At 43.0% G+C, this 20,366-nt stretch overlaps 2 protein-coding genes across 12 annotated transcripts in view; one reads left to right on the top strand and one right to left on the bottom strand.

Annotated features, from left to right (window-relative positions):
- The window catches only part of ZMYND12 (zinc finger MYND-type containing 12), a 33,793-nt gene extending 15,385 nt beyond the window's left edge, over positions 1-18,408 (bottom strand). For 3 of the 8 annotated variants that reach the window (XR_010117687.1, XR_010117688.1, XM_055255702.2), the window contains exons 1-3: positions 11,277-11,678; positions 5,295-5,436; positions 3,853-4,024 (exon numbers count right to left, since the gene is read on the bottom strand). Coding sequence is in view for 5 of the 8 variants with exons in the window: in XM_055255702.2 (XP_055111677.1) it covers positions 3,853-4,024; positions 5,295-5,436; positions 11,277-11,386 (424 nt within the window). In the remaining 3 variants the exon portion in view is untranslated. Of the gene's footprint in view, positions 1-1,292; positions 1,431-3,852; positions 4,025-5,294; positions 5,437-11,276; positions 11,679-18,158 lie in introns of those variants that run through there. The other 5 variants (XR_008652961.2, XM_055255701.2, XM_055255703.2 and 2 more) reach the window with 4 other exon arrangements.
- On the top strand, positions 11,744-15,798 carry PPCS (phosphopantothenoylcysteine synthetase). 4 transcript variants are annotated; one of them, XM_055255710.2, is made up of 3 exons: positions 11,744-11,875; positions 12,624-12,727; positions 14,978-15,798. In XM_055255710.2, exons 2-3 carry the CDS (start codon positions 12,635-12,637, stop codon positions 15,299-15,301), a joined length of 417 nt encoding a protein of 138 aa, XP_055111685.1. In that variant the 5' UTR covers positions 11,744-11,875; positions 12,624-12,634; the 3' UTR covers positions 15,302-15,798. The 4 variants fall into 4 exon arrangements, with proteins under 4 accessions (XP_055111685.1, XP_055111681.1, XP_055111684.1 ...); XM_055255706.2 differs by lacking the exon at positions 11,744-11,875 and adding an exon at positions 11,881-12,449; XM_055255709.2 differs by lacking the exon at positions 11,744-11,875 and adding an exon at positions 11,964-12,004.
- Positions 18,409-20,366: the final 1,958 nt, after the last annotated feature.

The following is a 20,366-nucleotide window of genomic DNA, read 5'->3' as shown; positions in this document are numbered from 1 at the left end:
AGTGATTTCTTTAGACTTCCAAAAAGGTTAGCAAGGTTTTAAACCAATGACTGGAGGTACAGTGAAATCTTCCATTTAGACAGCACTTTCCAGACTTCAAAGCACTTTCATGGACATTACACTCGAACTCTTTTCATCCTTAAAAGAATCCTGTGAAGAGAACTCAGATTCAACACATACTCACACAGTGCTCACGAGGTTTCAGGTACTGTGAAATTATTTTTTTAGTACCTTCTCTGTGCTAAGTACTGGGCTGAGCGTGAAGACATCCGTGATGAGTGAAGAACAGACACAGATCCAGTTCTCCCTGAGCTTACCGTCTACTGGAGCAGGGAGACAATTAAATAATCTCATCAATGAATACAATTATTAATGGAGTAAGTGCTCAGAAGAAAGGAGTAGGTCTTTAAATGAGTATATTAAAAAAAAAACCTGGCTAGGTGCAGTGGCTCACACCTGTAATGCCAGCACTTTGGGAGGCTGAGGCAGGTGGATCATTTGAAGCCAGGAGTTCAAGACTAGCCTGGGCAACATACTGAAACCCTCTCTCTACTAAAACTACAAAAAATAGCTAGGCGTGGTGGTGCGTGCCTGTAGTCCTAGCTACTCTGGACGCTGAGGCGGGAGAATCACTTGTCCCTGGGAAGCAGAGGTTGCAGTGAGCCAAGATCAGGCCATTGGACTCCAGCCTGTACAACAGATTGGGACTCTGTCTAAAAAAAAAAAAGGGAGACCCAACCTGGTCTGGAGCCCTGGGACAGTTTCTAGACAAGGCAGTAGTAACCCTTGAGCTGAAACCTGAAAGATGACAAGAAGTTAATTTGGTGAAGGGAAGAGGAGGAGAAGCAGAGAGAGTGGCTACAGAAAAGCCTTTCCCAACAAGGAAATCATCGTGCTTCTGAGGAACTGAGAGAAGGCCGGTCGGTGTAACTGGAAGGGAGGGAGAAAATAATTCAAGAGAGACAGGTGATAGAATTGAGGTGAGAGAATTTGTTAAGGGCTAGATCAAGCAGAGCCTCATGGGTTGCTTTAGAAATTTGGTCTTTATTTAGAGGAGTGATGGGTCACATTTTTGTATGCAAACCAGATTAGAGGGAGGCCAGAGAAGATGTGGGGAGACCAGCTAGTACGTAGTGGTCTAGATGAGAGATGATGAGACTTGGGCTAAGGTGACTTTTCCAGAATCCCATAGCTAGCCAGTGTCACAGTAAACAGAACCTGGGCTATATTTTCTTGTCCAGTGCTTTTCTCATTAGTTCGGAGGAAAGACAGTCTGGAATGGGGTGACAGACCTGAGCAGGGTGAGCAGGGCATTCCTGCAGGCAAACAGCCTGGTATGGGGAGTCGGAACCCATACAAGGGAGGAGGGATCCATGCAGCAGAGGCAGCCTGGAATGGGGAGTCAGAGCCCGTGGAGAGGGAGGAGGTATCTGTAAGGTGGAAAGGATGGAGTTAGAGAGCAGGGATTGATTCATGTAGGGGAACTGATTAATATGTAAATAAACTAATGAAAGTGAAAGCTGTCAGCAAAGGGAGTTGCAATTATGGAATGGAAGTAAATTAGATCGAACCCTGTGGTGCTGAATTAGATCCGGATCAAACAGTATTATAGACTAGTGGTTATACAGATATTGATGTAGAGATATAGATATAGGCTGGACACAGTGGCTCACACCTGTAATCCCAGCACTTTGGGAAGCTGAGGCAGGTGGATCACTTGAGGCCAGGAGTTCAAGATCACCAGCATGGTGAAATCCCATCTCTACTACAAATACAGAAATGAGCCAGGCATGGTGGCACACACCTGTAGTCCCAGCTACTTGGGAGGCTGAGGCAGGAGAATTGCTTGAACCAGGGAGGAGGAGGATGCAGTGAGCTCAGATTGCGCCACTGCACTCTAGCCTGGGTGACAGAGTGAGACTCAGTCTCAAAAAAAAAAAAAAAAAGATATATAGATATAGAAATAAATACAGATGTAATGTGTGTATACATACACCCATTATTATATTTACACTTACTCCCTAACTCCACTGAGAAGGCCTGGGAGCAGTAATACCCCAATAGCATGAATACATCTAGTGCACAGCTTTTGGCTTCTGAATTTCACTTTACACTGAAAGAAATCAGGGCTCTTTAGAGGTATGTTCCAGAAAGCAGTCAAGTGAGCAAAGAACAAATGGGGTTGTATCTAGGAGATGCAGAAGCCAGCTTGAGTGGGGGCTGCCACTGGTCAAATCAGGGACAGTTTGAGAATCAAATTAATGATAGTAATGGATTTAAGCCCATTGAATAAAGAGGCAATACTGATATAAATAACTAAATGAATACATTGAAAATTTCATAAGGAATGGGATATTTATATAGTTTCAAAGGACCTCTCCATGAAATGAAAATTTCAGTTATTAATTACAGAAGGGTGAAAGTAACATTACAGGGAGGAAGCCTGGCAGACACCATCCTAGTAACATAATTAAAATGAACATCATCAGTAATGAAAAAAAAAGGAAACATGCCAGTTTATAGGATGGGATGAGAACACAGCATCACCTCTGTACTGTTTTTGCCAAAAATCCATAACCTGAGTCCCATCATCAGGAAATATCAGACAAACCCAAATTGAGACATATTTTATACAATTGGTCTGTAACCTTTAAAAGTGTCAAGGTCATAAAAGTCAAGAAAAGGTTGAGAAACTATTCCAGAGTTTTATTGCCAACACATGGCAACGAAATGAAAAGTGTGATCCTGAACTGTATCCTTTTGCTATAAAGATGATATTGGGAAAATTCAAGAAACTTGAATGGGGTCTTCTTAGATGACAGGGTCCCCTTGTGTGGTTCCCACAAAGACATTCTCCTTCATAACCACAATACAATCTATCTCATTTACTAAGGGGACACTGAAGTATTCTAAGGATAGGGAACCAGGTGAGCAACTTACTCTCAGAGAACTCAGGGGATAAAAGTTCTTTATATTGTACTTAATTTTAACAGTTTTACTTTTAAAAAAGTTTTACTTTTAAAGAAGCACTTTTTTTAATGGTGGCTATTAAAACATATGAAGCATTTTTTTAAACAGTGGCTATTAAAATATATGAAGTGTTAGCACAGTGCCTAAAACACCGTAGATGCTCAAGAATGTCAATTCCTCTCAAAATGCCAATTTTCCTTTTGTAGTAGCCACCACATAGGGTATCTGCTAAGTCTGTTCTATACTCTCAGAATTGCCTCTCCCATCTATAGGGGTGGGTTCCTGTATTTCTGAACTATGTGACTCTGATCCCAGGGAACAAAGGTGGATCCCACACTCAAGCCATGTCAACAAAATTCTGTCTTCTACGAATTTGTAATTGGAAATCAGAAGCTAATTAGTTTCTACTGCCTACTTCGAACCTAGAAAACATGTAAACTGAAAAACTCCATCTGACATTTTGGGGTAGCTGTCTTCCACAGTGAGCATAGGGTAGACAAATCTGGTCTGCAGAGAGGGAAAATAGCGAAGCAGATACCCAGAGAGAAGCAGATACAGGAGACAAGGCCCGAGAGAGAACGAAAGGCACCTTGAGCCTTGGTTCCTTACAGCATTCCAATTCTAGCCCCTCATGAAGCCTCAGCTCTTGTAGGATACTACAGCACCCTCACAGAATTCCTCCTTTTTGTGCAGGCCAGCTTGAGTGGATTTCTGCCAGTTGTAGACAAAAGTCTGTGACATCTCCTTCCCTACCTTGTGCTAAACTTTACAGCAACCCTGCTCCTTCTACAATAGGTCTCATGGTGCCACTGTCAATCATTGGTGTGACCCAAACATAGCACCACTTAAGGGATCCAAGCATATCAAGTCGGTTTCACTCACCAAGGCTGGCCTCGGCCAACAGCAGGTAAGCAGGCACAAGCTCTACGGAGCTCAGGCCGTACAGGGTCACACGGAAGCGAAGGGAATGCAAAGCTGCTGGTACAGCATCTTCGTGTTTCCCTTCAAAGAGGTATTTCTGGGCTACGGTGTAGCAGAATTCAATCAAATACTTCTGTGGAAGAGAGAAACAGACTATCTGAGACAGTCTAAAGTTAAAGGCAAAGGTGGATGTAGATGGCCCTGGGGATAAGGCCAACACCTAATGACCCAGTTAAAGGCACATAGTGAGCCTGCCTGTATTAGAGTGGACGTGAAGCCCCACATAAGTGATATAAGAAGGCAAACTCTGGACTATGAGCTCCTTAAGGCCCAGGAACATGTGTCTTTTCATCTTAGTTCAGGGCTTGGCATAGATGAATGCTCAATATAGAGTTATCAGATGAATAAATGAGTATTATTTTTATAGTTCTAATAAAACTTTACTTTAGCAAAGCTAGCATGTCTCAGGACAATCTGAAACTTTCTGCCTTCCTAGTTGAGTTAATTTTGAGAGAAACATCTCATTTTCCCTTCCGGAATTATCCTGTTTAGCTAATATCACAAAAAACTTTAACTCTGCATCGTTTTAAGGCCACTATCAAAGTGTCATAACACTAAAATGGATGGATCTTATGTTTAGAGATTTATGGCTTATAATAAGGGGCTAATTTTTTAGTGATTGAGATGCTCAATACTCAACACTATACATAATAATAGTGGCAAGTTTTGCTAACCTCCTTTATTTATTCAGTAGTATATCCATACATCATTCTTAACCCTCCTATTATGTGGCCAGGCTCTTGGCATCTGTGGATGTTATGGGCTGAATTGTGTCCCCTGCCAAAATTCATGTGTTGAAGCCCTATTCTGCAGTCTGTCACAATGTGACTATAATTGGAGCTAGGGCCTGTAGAGAGGTGATTAAGTTAGAATGAGGCCATTAGGGTGGGCCCTAACCTAATCTGACTTGTGTCTTTATAAAAAGAGGAAATTGGACACACAAAGAGATACCAGGCATGCTTGCACACAAAGGACCATGTGAAGACACTGCAGGAAGGCAGCCATCTGCAAGCCAAGGAGAGAGGCCTCAGAAGAAACCAAACCTCCTGACCCCTTGATCTTGGACTTCCCAGCCTCCAGAGCCGTGAGGAAATAAATGTATGTTGTTTGAGCCACCCAGTTTGTGATATTTAATTATGACAGTACTAGCAGACTAATACAGTGAGTATTTAGTAAATGTGGAAAACAACAGACTGAATGGTGTTGAGGACTTAAAAAGATATAAAACAAAGTCTCTGCCCTCAGTGAGGTTACAATTTAGTAATCTCAACACAGTTTGACCCTTGTCTTGGGCAGCTTCACCGCACCTAAAACTTAACCTTGGAAAGTGCTGCAGGCCCTACCTGCCGCTGCTGCAGCTGCTGCAGGCCATGCTGCCGTTCTTCCTCCGAATTGTAGAAGGGCATGCAAGTGCGCAGTGGAATCAAGAGCTGACATATTTTCTCATGGATGCTGTCCCAGTCAGCTTTCTGATGTACCACGCCACTGACAACAGAAACATAGACTTCATGATCTTTATATTTGGCATGACTTAAGATTCCATTAACGCTCCTACCGGCCTATCCCTAGACACCAGAAAAGTAAGCCAAACACAAACCAGGCAGGGAGCTCAAAGCCATTTCTCAGACTCAAATCTCTTTCCTTTCATGTGGTTATTTGATGGTGTATAAACTGTGTTGGGATTGGAGAGTATAATGTTTCTGCAGGCACACATTCACATTCTGAAGTCACACAGGGATGCTGGCATGCAATTGCTCATAGTGTTCTCTTATAATCTCTTTTATTTCTGCAAGGTTGGTAGTAATGCCCTCAATTTCATTTCTGATTTTAGTAATCTGAATCTTCTTTTCTAGACCAGTCAACCTATATAAAGGTTTGTCAATTTTGTTGGTCTTTTCAAGGAGCCAACTTTTGGTCTCATTGGTTCTCTCTGTGGTTTCTTTATTCTGTTTTATCTCTGCTATAATCTTTAATTTTCCTTTCTTCTGCTAGCTTGTGTCTATACCCACCACAGGGCTGTGCATAAAGGAGTTTATAAATATGTTTTAGTTTGCTCTTCTTTTTCTAGTTTCTTAAGATGAAATGCTAAGTTACTGATTTGAGATCTTCTTTTCAATGTATGTATATTAGTATAAATTCATATGAGTACTAAATTCATATAGTAACCTCTGAGTACTGCTTTGCCAGCATCTAAGTTTTAGTATGTCGCTTTTGTTTTCATTTATCTCAAAGCATTTTCTAATTTCCCTTGTAATTTCTTCTGTGACTCATTGGTTAAGAGTGTGTTATTTCAACATATTTGTAAATTTACCAAATTTCCTTCTGTTATTGACTACTAATTTCATTCCATGTAGGTGGAGAACATACTCTGTATGAAACCAATCTTTATAAAACGTATTGAGATTTATTTTATGGTCTGACATATGGTCTATCCTGAAGAATGTTCTATATGCACTAGAGAAGAATAGGCACTCTGCTGTTATTGAATGGTGTTCTATAGATATCTGTTAGGTCTAGTTGGTTTATAGTGTGGTTCAAGTCTTATATTTCCTTGCTGATCTGTCTAATTGTTCTATGCATTACTGAAAGTAGGATATTTGATCTTCTATCTAGTTGTTCTATTCATTACTGAGAGTGGGATATTGGATCTTTCATCTAGTTGTTCTGTTCATCACTGAAGGTAGGATATTGAAGTCTTCAACTATTATTGTTAAATTGTGTATTTTTCTCCCCAGTTCTGTCTGTTTTTGCTTCATGTATTTTGAGGCTCTGTTGTTAGATGCATACAATCATGGGTTTTTGCATTTCTATTGCTTATTACACATTTTCACTTAAATGTGAGTTAACTGTTTGATTCCATTTATACGTATTTCAAAACAGGTAACAATAATCTAGAGGAGGGGTCAGAAAAGTTATTCTGTAAAGGGTCAGATAAATACTTTAGGCTTGAGAGCTACAGGGTCTCTGTTGCAACTACTCAACTCTGCTGTTGTAGCACAAAAGCAGCCACAGACAATATACGGCCATGTTCAAGCACCTTCTTGGACAATATTGCCAACTTCTTGGACAATAGAAATGCAATTAAAGTGTTTTCTTTACAAGTTGTGACTGCTACCAAAGAAATGACAGAAACCATTTAAAATGTTTTTGGGGAGGTAGAGAATTATTATAAACAGATCAATAAAAGCACTTAGCCAGGATATAGCTGAGTTCCACAGGGAATTTATCAAGTGGGGCTTATAAGCAATGGAAATGTTAACTTAGATGCCTGAACTTTTGTTCCACTGAGAGCAACTGACATATCTTGCCTTTCTAAATAAAGTGAGCTTTATTTATATATTTGCGGGCTTCTTGCTTATTGATCTGTCCCACCCGTAACACCTAACACAGGGTCAGGGATAAAGTAGGAATGGATAAATGCTTTCAGCCAGGGCTCACAATTAAGTAGCTTGTGAGCCAGAAATGTTTTGTTTGGCTATTATCACGTTTTTTTTAAGCTGAATTTGAATGTCTTTAAGTAGGGCATTCATTCTACAATTCACCACTGATCCTATAGCTTCCTATTATTGAATACCACTTCACGGTTTGTTTTCTTAGTAATCTGCAATATTTTTTGCAATAATTTTTCCTTTTGACATATGAAGTGCAAATTTAAATGCCACCACTGGCCAGGAGGAGAAAACAAATGGTGAAGTGGTATTCAGGAACAGGAAGCAATAGTATTTGTAATGAGTTACAGAATGACCGCCCTGACTAAAGACATTTAAATTCATGTAAACCTATGGTACTGAAGTCTCTTTTACCTGTCACCAATGTTTTAGTATGTACTTCCATAAAATTACCTTTTCTTAAAAATGTTCTACTGTCCTGTAATCCCAGCACTTTGGGAGGCCGAGGAGGGCGGATCACAAGGTCAGAAATTCGAGACCAGCCTGACCAATATGGTGAAACGCTGTCTCTACTAAAAATACAAAAACATTAGCTGGGCATGGTGGCACATTCCTGTAATCCCAGCTACTTGGGAGGCTGAGGCAAAAGAATTGCTTGAACCCGGGAGGTGGAGTTTGCAGTGAGCTGAGATGGTGCCACTGCGCTCCAGCCTGGGCAACAGAGAAAGACTCCGTCTCAAAAAAAAAAAAAAAAAAAAAGTTCTACTGTGTCTCTAAAGTAAATAAAAATGTGCTATTCTCTGAGAATGGTCATAATCCACTATAGAGCAACATGCACAAGATTATACATAATATATAAATGTATTCAGATAAAAGAAGGAAATTCACCAAAATTTCAGGTTATTAATCTCTGGGTTGTGGGATTATGGATTATTTTTCTTCTTTATTTTTTATATTTTCAGATTTTCTGCAGTGAGCATGAATTGCATTTATAATCAGGAAAAATATTCTTTTGTTGCAGAAAAAAACTTTCACAAATTCAAACTGACTTTCTTGCTCCTTAAACTTGGGATGATGAAAAAGAACATTTACTGTGTGCCAGCATAGTTCCAGGCAGGGTACTAGATGCTTTACATTCAACCATCAAAACCTATAGAACAACGACCTCAGTTTTATCAAAAAATCTTGAAATCTCCAAGACACAAAGACATAGAAATCTGGAGAAAAGGAAGCAAAGAAACAAAAGGAGAAGGTCTTAAAGAGAATTAAAAGCAAGTAAAAGAAGCAAAAGAAAAAAATCGAAGATAAGGACATAGAAGATGATAATTTATACATGCATTCATCAGATATTAGTGCCAACTATGTCTTTCTTTTTTTTTTTCCTGTTTTTATTTTTTGGCCTAAGGGATAAAAGCACAAGTGCCAACTATTTCAAGACACTTTGCTAGAGACTATGGGGCATACAATGACAGGTTGGACATAGATCAAAAGTTAGCATACTTGACAGCCCCTCTGTACACATTTAACATAGTATCTAGCATTAATGGAGCATAACAAAATTGAAATAACACACTCACCAACAATTAAAATGAAGCGAAATATGAGTCATCTGAGAGATACAGAATACTGTAAAGTTAGTTCAGAGGCAAAAGGAATTACTTCTGGCTGGAGGGATACAGAGGACAGGGGTGTTTTAAGGAAAAAGTCAGTGCTCACACCAAGCAAAAGGGTTGAATCTTTCCCAAGCCTGAGTGGCAGGTTTTACTCACGGCCGTTTACTGGCCATCTCTCCAGGGGTGACCCAAAGGCCTCTCAAACTCTATGCCCAAAACCAAATCTGACGCCCGTCATCTTTTCCCCGTGTGTTCCTTGCCCAAGTTAATGGGTTTATTATCCATTCAGTTTTATTCAACAGATGTTCACTGAGTGTCTGGTATGTGTGGGCACTGGGTCTAGTAAAAGACATAGATATCAGACAAGCAAACACAAAAATAAAATAAAAAAGTACAGAAAAAGCAAAGAAAAATGGTACTGTGAGAGAGAAAAGTATGACGGGGAGTTGAGACTGGGTTTAGACCTCTTTGAAGAAATGACATTTAAACTGAGAACTGAAGGATGAAAGGGAGCCAGGAAGGCTTGTAGTTGAAGGGGAGGTTCCTAGCAGAGAGAACAGTCTGGGAAAAGAAACTGAGGGAAGAAAGGGCTTAGCAAATTAGAACTTCAGTTCTCCATAACTACAGCAAAGAAAAAATGGGGTAAGTGTGGTGGGAAGTGAAGGTAGAGAAATAACCAGGGCCTTGTATCTTCTGTTACAAATTCTTAATTATATTCTAAATGCAATGAAGCCGCCAAAGAGGAGAGAGCAACGATAACACAGATGCCATCCCTGCCCTTGTGGGGCATACAGCCTAATGAAGGAAATAAATAAATGATTTCAGTCCATGTCCTAAGTGTTAGGATAGGGGACATACTCAGTGCTTTGAGAGCACTGAGGAAGGACACCTAGGCCAGTATGAGAACGTACTGCAACAGCTTCTTAATCTGTTAGGCAGTCGTCAGTGTCTACCTTCCTCTGTATCTTCCACACTGCAGCCCATCCTCTTTCCTTAACACAAATGAGAGCATGTCAGCTCAAAACCATCCATGGTTTCCCAAGGGATAAATTCCAAACCCTTGATCTCATGTCACTGTCTAGCCCTAACCTTTATCTTCTTGGTTTAAACTTCTACTACCTATCACAATGATGTTCCAACTTTTTTTTTTTTTGAGACACAGTTTCACTCTTGTTGCCCAAGCTGGAGTGCAATGGAGCGATCTCCGCTCACTGCAACCTCCGCCTCCTGGGTTCAAGTGATTCTCCTGCCTCAGCCTCCCGAGTAGCTGGGATTACAGGCCCGCGCCACCACATCCAGCTAATTTTGACTCAACCTATAGTAAGAAATACATTTTCCCTGTACACACACACACGTCCGCATAAAACACTAAGACAAAAGTTTTAAGAAACAATTCAGGTAGGATTAATCTGATACTTTCTACTCATTCTATGCTCTTTTTTGTTGTTGTTGTTGTTTTCTCTAAATGGTGATTGTGATTTATTCATAAACTGCTAAAGGGCCCTGGCCTGCAGTTTGAAAATCACTGACTGCTCCCTCCACTACTGTTCTCCACTCAGCTCTTAGCAAACTCTGTTCTTTTGCCATTTGCCCTAGCAGTCCCGGATGCTGGGAATGCCCTACCCTTCTTCACTACTCCTGTACACAGCAGGTTCTGACTGCCCTCTCAAAATGCAGCTCAAATGTTTCTTCCACAGAGAAAGCTTTCCACATACTGCCCCATTCACTATCGTCTAACTCTCGTTGCCCAGGCTGGAGTGCAGTAGCCCCATCTCCGCTCACTGCGAGCTCCGCCTCCCGGGTTCAAGCGATTCATCTGCCTCAGCCTCCCGAGTAGCTGGGATTACAGGGACCCAGCACCACTCCCGGCTAATTTTTGTATTTTTAGTAGAGACAGGGTTTCACCATGTTGGCCAGGCTGGTCTCGAACTCCTGACCTCTGGCGATCCGCCCGCCTCGGCCTCCCGAAGTGCTGGGATTACAGGCGTGAGCCACCGCGCCCGGCCTGTTTCTTTACTGATTTGTCTCCCACATTAGAATGTTAGATCTTTGAAGGAACTGATCTACCGAGCTGCCCCAGTAACTTCAGCACCTAAAATAGTGCCTAACACATAGTAGGCCTTCAGAAAACATGAGTGACGAATGAATAAGTGGGAGATGAGACAGACGAGGCCACGGCAGTCTTAGGGGCCTGTCTTAAAGACGTTTTGAGGTGTCCCTTGCAGAGTCAGGGGCCACGCCTAACGCAAGGTACCCAAGCCAGACCCGGGAATGGGAGAGAGGGAGGGAGTTAAAGCCCCAGGTGCCACGTTTCAGGGCCTACCAGTAATAAGTGACTGTGCAGGCCGCGCACACCCGCTCGGCTGGGGCTTCGCACACCTCACAGCAGAGCCTGCGCCCCTTGGGGACCGCCAGTGGGTAGATCACATTCATGGTGCAGCCAGCGGTGCTGGTCTCTAAGACGGTTGCCCGGCAAGGATACGCTGAACCACGGCGTCACGTGACGATCGCGGGCCCGCGTACTTGCCAGCATTTCTAGGGCAGAGGGCGGCGGGACGTGACTCGACTAACATCTGGGTCTACTGTTGAAGTTGAAAAAGGGAAAGAAAGAAAAGCACAAAACCCACAAGTCCCACGGGTCAAATGGCTGAGAAACGACTCCCAAGGAGTCCAGGTTCAGGAAGGCCCGTATAGTGGCCGGTAAGGGTCAAACATGGCCAGTTCTTCACCCAGGCTAGGAAAGTGAGGGAACGTGACCCTACTAGATGCCCACCCAGCCGGGGATCACCCTCGTTGCAGTGTCACTTTCGCTGGGCTCTGGGGCAGAACAACTACGCATTTCCAGACTTGGAGAGATCGGGACCTACTGTTAAAAGAAGGGTAGTGAACCGCCCACTCACTACGGCGCGGCGCGTACACCAGGTAGGGGAAAAGGGGCGTGGCGCGGCGGCCGCGAAACGTGCGCAGGCGCCGGCCGCTGCGGTGCAGATGGCGGAAATGGATCCGGTAGCCGAGTTCCCCCAGCCTCCCGGTGCTGCGCGCTGGGCTGAGGTTATGGCTCGCTTCGCGGCCAGGCTGGGCGCGCAGGGCCGGCGGGTGGTGTTGGTCACGTCAGGCGGCACCAAGGTCCCACTGGAAGCGCGGCCGGTGCGCTTCCTGGACAACTTCAGCAGCGGGCGGCGCGGTGCAACCTCGGCCGAGGCCTTCCTCGCCGCCGGCTACGGGGTCCTGTTCTTGTATCGCGCTCGCTCCGCCTTCCCCTATGCCCACCGCTTCCCACCCCAGACTTGGCTGTCCGCTCTGCGGCCTTCGGGCCCAGCCCTTTCGGGCTTGCTGAGCCTGGAGGCCGAGGAGAGTGCACTTCCGGGTTTTGCTGAAGCTCTGAGGAGCTACCAGGAGGCTGCGGCTGCAGGCACCTTCCTGGCGGTAGAGTTCACCACTTTGGCGGACTATTTGCATCTGTTGCAGGCTGCGGCCCAGGCACTCAATCCGCTAGGTGCGTGCCCTAGGAGTACCCCTTTTGCCTGGAAGCACAGCCTTTCTCTCCAGCCACTTATCCCCTTAACCTCCTGCTTACCCACGGATCTCAGCTGGGGAACCCAAGTTGAGAAGGAGCTGATCCTATATCGTACCTCGCCGATTTGTTAACACCTTGTGTTTCTCTTTGCAGGCCCTTTTGCGATGTTTTACCTGGCTGCAGCTGTGTCAGATTTCTATGTTCCTGTCTCTGAAATGCCTGAACACAAGATCCAGTCATCTGGGGGCCCACTGCAGGTGATGGGCGCTTCTCTTCCAGAGATCTAATCCCATATAACCAATCTTGGGTTAATTTCCTCTTGATCTGGAGATGGCCTTTTTGCATCTGTATTCGCTAGGCACAGGGGATACAGAGATGAATAAGACACCGCCCTCCCTCATGGACCTCACAATCTAGTGAGGGAGCTGGACACAGACATAATTACAATACAGAGTGATAAATGCTCTAGTGGAGGTATGTACAAAGCGCAGTCAGATCATGGGGCGAGTGAATCCTGGGGGAGTCGATGAAGCTTCTTGGAGGAGATGAATTGAACTGGGTTTTAAAAGATAAGCAGAGCCGAGCACGGTGGCTCACGCCTGTAATCCCAGCACTTTGGGAGGCCGAGGAAGGCAGATCGCCTGAGGTCAGGAGTTTGAGACCAGCCTGGCCAGCATGGTGAAACCCCGTCTCTACTAAAAAAATACAAAAATTAGCCGGGCGTGGTGGCAGGCGCCTGTAATCCCAGCTACTCGGGAGGCTGAGGCAGAAGAATCGCTTGAACCCGGGAGGCGGAGGTTGCAGTGAGCTGAGATCGCGCCATTGCACTCCAGCCCAGGCGATGAGAGCGATACTCCGTCTCAAAAAAAAAAACAAAAAAACAAAACAAAATGAGCAGAGGGTGTACGAAGTGGGAAAGGGCATTCCAGGTAGAGTATGGCAATTGGAATTTGAAAGTGGACAGTGGGCTGTGAACCAAAGTGCTTTGGTAAGGCTGGAGAGCTGACTGAAGAGATGGCTTGCTTTATAGAAGACTACGTTTTCCTTTTTTAAGGAGCTTGGACTTTTTCTTGTGGAGCTAAGGGACACATAAGTAGGAGAAGGAGATAAAGTTTTTGTTTAGAACAACATTCTGGCATTAGTATGAAAGACGAAGTAGAGAGGGAGAAAGTGGAGTGGGTAGATTAGTTGGGGGCTATTGTAGGTTAAGGAAGAAATACGGATAAGTTAGGTGTGGTTGTGATTTTAGATGATCTGGCTTCTTGGAACCTTCAGGAGTTCTTAGTCATTTATTGGGTGATACAGGTAGGATTTTATTAGGAGAAACTCTTATCTGTGGGGCATTTGCTGACTTTGTTTATTGAGGTCCTACACTGCTGTAGGACCTGGAGATGAAAGCAGTGAAAAGAAACATACCCTGCCCTTGTGTTGCTTCCTCTGCAGAGGAGACAATAAATAAGTCAAATGCATACCTTGTTTAGTAGTGATAAATGCTAAGGAGAAAAATAAAGTATAAATAAACTGGTATATGATCCCTATCCCACTAACAGCTTTTTTTTAGGGGAAAGTCTGATGATTAGCTTAGTGATTTCACACTTTTATATCTCTGGGATCTTTAGTTTATCCCACAGTTTTTAGTTCTATCTTGAAAGTAACAAAGCAACTGAACATTACCCTGAGAAGGGATTGGGGATAAGGTACTAGGAGTTTTGGTCAAGTGAAAATAAAATCAGTTCCCTCACTGCTAAGTTGTGTTACACGTGACAATTTAAAAATGGAATCTAATAGCCATTCTACCAATGCAAGAAATATTTTAGGCTGAGAGGTTTAAAAACCCAACTTTATTTGGGCTTCTGCCAAACATTCGTATGAACAGATTATTTGTATCTGTTTATTTGAGGGTTTGGTTCAAAAATAAAGGGACATGCTTGAGAAAATATTAATGGTGGTAAGGGTGGCAGAGCAGGGCAGGGCTTATTCAGAAGGCATGGTTTGCCCCGGAATATGTATGGAGCCTTGAATTTAGGCATCACTGTGAACTCTACAGAGCCAAGGCTTTTTTTTTTTTTTTTTTGGTGAGACAAGGTGTCGCTTTGTTGACCAGGCTGAAGTGCAGTGGCACAAATACAGCTCACTGCAGCCCCAACCTCCCAGGCTCAAGTGATCTTCCCATCTCAGCTTCCTGAGTAGCTGGGACTACAGGTGGGTGCCACCATGCTTGGCTAATTTTTGTATTTTTTTGTAGAGACATAGTTTTGCCATGTTGCCCAGGCTGGTCTTGAACTGGGCTCAGGCAATCCGCCCACCTTGGCCTTCCAAAGTGCTGGATTACAGGCCAAGCCACTGTGTCCCCCTAAGACTTTTTAAACTAAGCATTTAACTGAAAAGTTTGATGGTTGAGAAATCCCACTTAAATTTGATTCTTTAGTTTCCATAGTTTCCCATGAGATTGACCTGGTAGGTAATGACCATTGTTTGCTTATTAAGCTTTTCTTTTTCCAATACAGATAACAATGAAGATGGTGCCAAAACTGCTTTCTCCTTTGGTTAAAGACTGGGCTCCCAAAGCATTTATAATTTCCTTTAAGTTGGAGACTGATCCGGCCATTGTAATTAATCGAGCTCGGAAGGCTTTGGAAATTTATCAGCATCAAGTGGTGGTAGCTAATATCCTTGAGTCACGACAGTCCTTTGTGTTTATTGTAACCAAAGACTCGGAAACCAAGTTATTGCTATCAGAGGAAGAAATAGAAAAAGGCATAGAGATAGAAGAGAAGATAGTGGATAATCTTCAGTCTCGACACACAGCTTTTATAGGTGACAAAAACTGAAGTAAAAAGCCCTTACAGGATCGGAAATTGTTCGGGGCTCTTAGAGATGGTGAAAACTACAATAAAACCATGGCTTTCATATGGACAGAGAAAATGAAAGAAAGGGAAAAGGCAGTGGTGTGCAGGCAAATATGGTTTGGTATTTGCCTTTTAATGACACCTGATACGCTCACCTGAATGTCATTTTGATTTTGAAGTTGAACACTAGAACTGTTTCTCACCTTTAAAAAGAAGAGCTTATTGGGAATTACATATTCCTTAAAATATACATGGGGGCCTGAGTATCAGCCATCTTTATACTATAAAAAGAGGATTATGGATGCATGAATGGTCATGCTTTGGAGATCAAATATTGGTTGAATGCCTATGTATGGCGGGCCCTGTGCTGAGCCATGAGGATTAAAAAGATGAATAAAATATCTTATTTAGGAAATGGATGTATAAAAAAATCAAGTGCAATAAAGTGTTGTGTCCAAAAGCTGACACAATGGAAAGGATGTTTTGTTTTGTTTTGTTTGAAATTTATCAAATATAGGAGTAGGAAAGAAGGATACCTCCCTGAAGATAGATTGTAGAATGGTGAGTTTTTCACTGCATTTACTTTTTGCTTCGTACTGTAGATTCACGTCACATTTGGGTAACAGTTTACATTTCAAGTATTTTAGGACTGCTCTTCAGTTTAACTTAATATGTCCTTCCACCTGGGACCAGGCAGGGGCCACTTGGTGATCTCTGTCCTGAGGGATGCATTACAGTGTGGTAGAGTGTGGGCAAGGAGTCAACTTAGCCAACTGTGCCACCTATTAGCTTTATAAACTTAAGCATTTGACTTAATCTCAGTGTCCGCGTGCATAAAATAGGGATAATCTCTCTGCAAAGTAATGCCATTTATTGTGAGGATCAAATGAAATAGCAAAAAGAAAGCATCAGTCTGGTGCCTAGAATTTGATTCATACTCACTAAATGGTTGCAATTATTGTTTTTCTCACTTAGCAAAGCAGTGTTATACCAGTGCCCTGCTTAATCTTTGAATCCTTGAGAATCTTTGAAAAACTTTCAATACTTCTCTTGCTGTCCTAGGTTTTGGGTTTGGAGTGCACAAGTAGCATAGTGCAAAAAAATTCCCTAAATGATCTGTAGGATAGTCCAGGTGCAATTTGAAAAATTAGCATTGATGACTAAGGTAGAAGCAGGTACTGTGTTTCACATAAATATTTGACTTAAAATACAATTCATGGTGTTTCATGGAGTAGGGAAGGGTAGCCCCTGTGTCTGTCTGATAATAGAACTACAATAAATTTAATTGAGAAGATTTGACAGAAATTCGAAGATAGACTGAAATACTTCATTAATCAGGAAGTGTGACCTTGAACAGAGGAAAAATAACTGCAGCAGTCAAGACTTCTGGAAGCAGCAGTCCCTTTGAACAAAAAATTTTTTTCTTAGAGACAAGGTCATGCTTTGTCACCCAGGTTGGAATGCACTGGTCCAATTATGGTTCACTGTAATTTAGAACTCCTGGACTCAAGCACTCCTCCTGCCACAGCCTTCTGAGCAGCTGAGACTACAGGTGTGTGCCACCATGCCTGGCTAAATATTTTATTTTTCATAGAGACAAGGTCTTACTATGTTACCCAGGCTCCTTTTTTTTTTTTTTTTTTTTTTTGAGCGGAGTCTTGCTCTGTCATCCAGGATGGAGTACGGTGGCACGATCTCGGCTCACTGCAAGCTCCGCCTCCCAGGTTCACACCATTCTCCTGCCTCAGCCTCCCTAGTAGCTGGGACTACAGGCGCCCACCACCATGCCCGGCTAATTTTTGTATTTTTAGTAGAGACGAGGTTTCACCTTGTTAGCCAGGATGGTCTCGATCTCCTGATCTCATGATCTGCCTGCCCGGGCCTTCCAAAGTGCTGGGATTACAGGTGTGAGCCACCACGCCCGGTCACCCAGGCTCCTTTGACAATGATTTTAAGTGAACTTTGGGTCCAATTCGCAAAACCCCAAAAGCAGCGGGCTCTGTCAGTGGCTGCAGTACTGAAGGGCAAGAAGTAGAATATGTTCTTGTCTGCAGTCATAGCTTCATGTGGATGATAACTGTCATCATCTTTGAATGTACAGTGGGGATATATGGCGTTAAAAGTAGAAGTGATCTTAATGTTTGTCTTTACCATAATTATTACCTCCCTTGGGAATTTTATATCCTGTCTTGTTAACGCTTAAAAACAGTGTTCTACATGAAATTATTTAGTGTTTTCCACTTCAGTTTAATTTATATTCAGAGCACTTAAAAAGATTATTTACACAAGTAAAAGTTCCAGGGGGGTGGGGTAGAGAGAGAAAGTGTGTATGTGTGTGTGTGTGTATTTTGGCAAGTGGAAGTGTATAAAGAAAAGGAACATGAGTCAACGAGGGTAACTAAGAACCTGATCTTGGAGGAATGTCTCCCTGAGTAGGTGATACTTAAACTGATAAGCAGGAGTGAAGTGGGCTACAAGTGCTGGTGGTGAGCATTTTAGTTCAGAAAAAAACACTTGCAAGAGGTCTAGTGCCAGAAGGAGAGGTTGAGGCACTTTATTATATAAAGAGTAAGATAGGGTCCAGATAATGCATGGAGAACCAGCAAAGATTTGGAAAGTATTCCCTTGGGGAACTAGAGTAAGACCAAGAAATGTTGTGTTTGGGATACCAGCAAAGCAAGGGCCCCCAAAACATGAGTAAAATCGAGTTTGATAATTAACTAGAATTTTGCAATAAGAGCATCTAAAAAGATGATATAAATTGAGTATGTTAAATTTTGTGTCATTTATAAGTTTTTATTTTGCATTATATAGGTGGGGAAGATAAGGTTCACCTTACCTGAATTTTCAGTGCTTAGGACTTCTAAAGGGCTTCAGCCTTAGGGACAATTCTAGTCAAGCCCAGTTTCTTCCTTTTTCCAATAATAAGCTGGATCCAAAAATTGTGATTTATCTTGCGTGCCCCACGTGGCTAGTGACAAGATCTAGGTCTAAAATTCAGAACTCTTGAGCTAGCACTCCCTGCCCCTTTAAGAATGAAGGAACTTACCGAAAAATAAATCCAGGGTTAGTATGCAGGGGCTCTAGCTGAGGCCTGGCGGGAAGCTCTTTGAGAACTAGAACGCCCCAAGACAAAATGTATTCGCTAAGTCGCAAACGCTCGACGTGACGTTACCATGGTTACAGCTGTCTCCAAAGCCAATGGAATAGGTTGTACTATCGATACGGCCGGGGCAACTCCGCCCCCGACCCGAAGGCCAATGGTGTGAGCCATAATAACAGTCTCCAGAAGAACCACAGTCTCTGGCTCCATTGGCGTGCGTCGTCTCTATGGTTCCCGCCGGAAAGACGCGTCTGCGTCTCGCGGCGAGCGCGGTTGCTATGACGCCCAGGTCTCCGTCGGCACCTGCAGCTAGCAGCTGAGCGCCTAGGGACAGAGAGACCCCGGGACCCTCGCGGCACCCTCCGCAGGAAAATTTCCGACTTGGTTCCTGAGGTTCCTGCCTCAGCCCCAAGGAGGAAAGCACCCTATCTCCCCTCTTTTTCGCATTCCGGGCCTTTTCTGCTTCTCCCCAGTATGGTCCGAAACTACAGGAGGGGAACACCTCCTGGCCCGGCCTTTCTATTCCCTGGCTGGAGTGATTCCGCCTGAAGGAGAATTCGCCCGTTTTCCCTGGACCCAGCTGCCACAAGCATTTAGTATTGGGCTGCCGCTTATTATTAGAACGGGCTTAGAACATCCTCAGCGAGGTAGGTCGGCGTTCCTTTTCTCACTTAAAGGTGAGGTGTCGAGACGCGCCCCTGGACAGAGAGCGCCCGAAGGTCCAGGCCACTACGAAGTCCACGGAGGGGCAGCTTTCCCCTACGTGTAGGCCCGCGAACAAAGAACTACCGTTTTCTGATTTTTTTTTTTTTTTGGCCGATGTTCGTCATGCAGAACCTTGAATCCCGATGAAGATTTGGAGGCCTTTTGTATCCTCAACATCAGAGGTCATGAAGTCAGTTACCTTCTGCCTTTCAAGCTACAACTTTCTCCACTTTTCTCATCACTTCAAGCACCAGTTTTCTCATCCTGCTTATTTCACAGCCATTTTAACCTTTCCCTATTCACGCTGCACATTATTGAATGTCCATTTGTCTGCACCACCTCTGTCATCTATAGACCACCTCCTTCTGCTTTCCTGCTGCAATGCTTTGTGTACCTAAGTATTTCGCATTCTCCAGTTCTGCAGTCATTGGGAAGATTTTCTGTTTTTCTTTGCACTATGGCAACCTTTCAGTCTTGGGTAAACTAGAGACTAGGAGAAGTGCACATTGGTGAATATAAACATTAAATACTGCAGGCCTGGTGTGTTTTGAAAATGGAAAAAAAATCAAAATTGCAGTATTGGACCCATTTCAGGCTTACATAATGAAAGAAGGTTGTTCCTTGTTTAATTAAATTTTATTGATGTGTTTATCAGTATGAAAAGGGCATTCAAAATGATCATGTAAGACAGGATTTCAACTTTAAGCCCATATGAACCCAACATTGGGGATATGATGTAATTTTCTGGAGAGGAGATAATTGAAATAGTACTTGTGCCTTCTTTTCCTGTCAACTTCTGAATCAGCAAACATTCTTTGTGATGTAAGCCAATAAATGAAAACAATAAGGAGTGATTGAAAATAAATATTTTTGGCAAGGGAGCAGACACAATAGTTCTAAAAAGGCTGGAACAGAGGGCCTTAAATATGGCATAAGATTAATTTAGATCCAGTGCAATTTTATTTTAGCTTGGAAAGCTTGACTTAATTTGTCTTACAATACGCATCCCTTGTTGAATCTTACTATTTCTTCTTCAGTATTCAGGTTTAAAAGTAAACCTATTTTGAGGACATGCAGAACATACACATTTTAAACAGCTATTTGGGGCTACAATGATTTGGATATTTTGATTTCTCAGTCCGATGGAAGCAGTTGTTTGTGATGTCTCATGCTCAGAGCCAGGTGAAGTTTTTAAATACTGAAAAATTCAGCTTTCTCCTCTAGAATAGATCAGAAAAC

This window comes from Symphalangus syndactylus, chromosome 12, assembly GCF_028878055.3.
Source record: "Symphalangus syndactylus isolate Jambi chromosome 12, NHGRI_mSymSyn1-v2.1_pri, whole genome shotgun sequence".
Lineage (NCBI taxonomy): Eukaryota > Metazoa > Chordata > Mammalia > Primates > Hylobatidae > Symphalangus > Symphalangus syndactylus.
The sequence above is the reverse complement of the archived record's forward strand: the minus strand, read 5'-3'. Positions and strand labels throughout refer to the sequence as shown.

Excerpts from the sequence above, each read along its gene's own strand:
- PPCS (XM_055255706.2), top strand. The coding sequence starts at position 11,942 with ATGGCGGAAATGGATCCGGTAGCCGAGTTCCCCCAGCCTCCCGGTGCT. Across the intron at positions 12,450-12,623 it reads CCAGGCACTCAATCCGCTAG|GCCCTTTTGCGATGTTTTAC; the intron begins GTGCGTGCCCTA and ends TTCTCTTTGCAG. Across the intron at positions 12,728-14,977 it reads CATCTGGGGGCCCACTGCAG|ATAACAATGAAGATGGTGCC; the intron begins GTGATGGGCGCT and ends TTTCCAATACAG.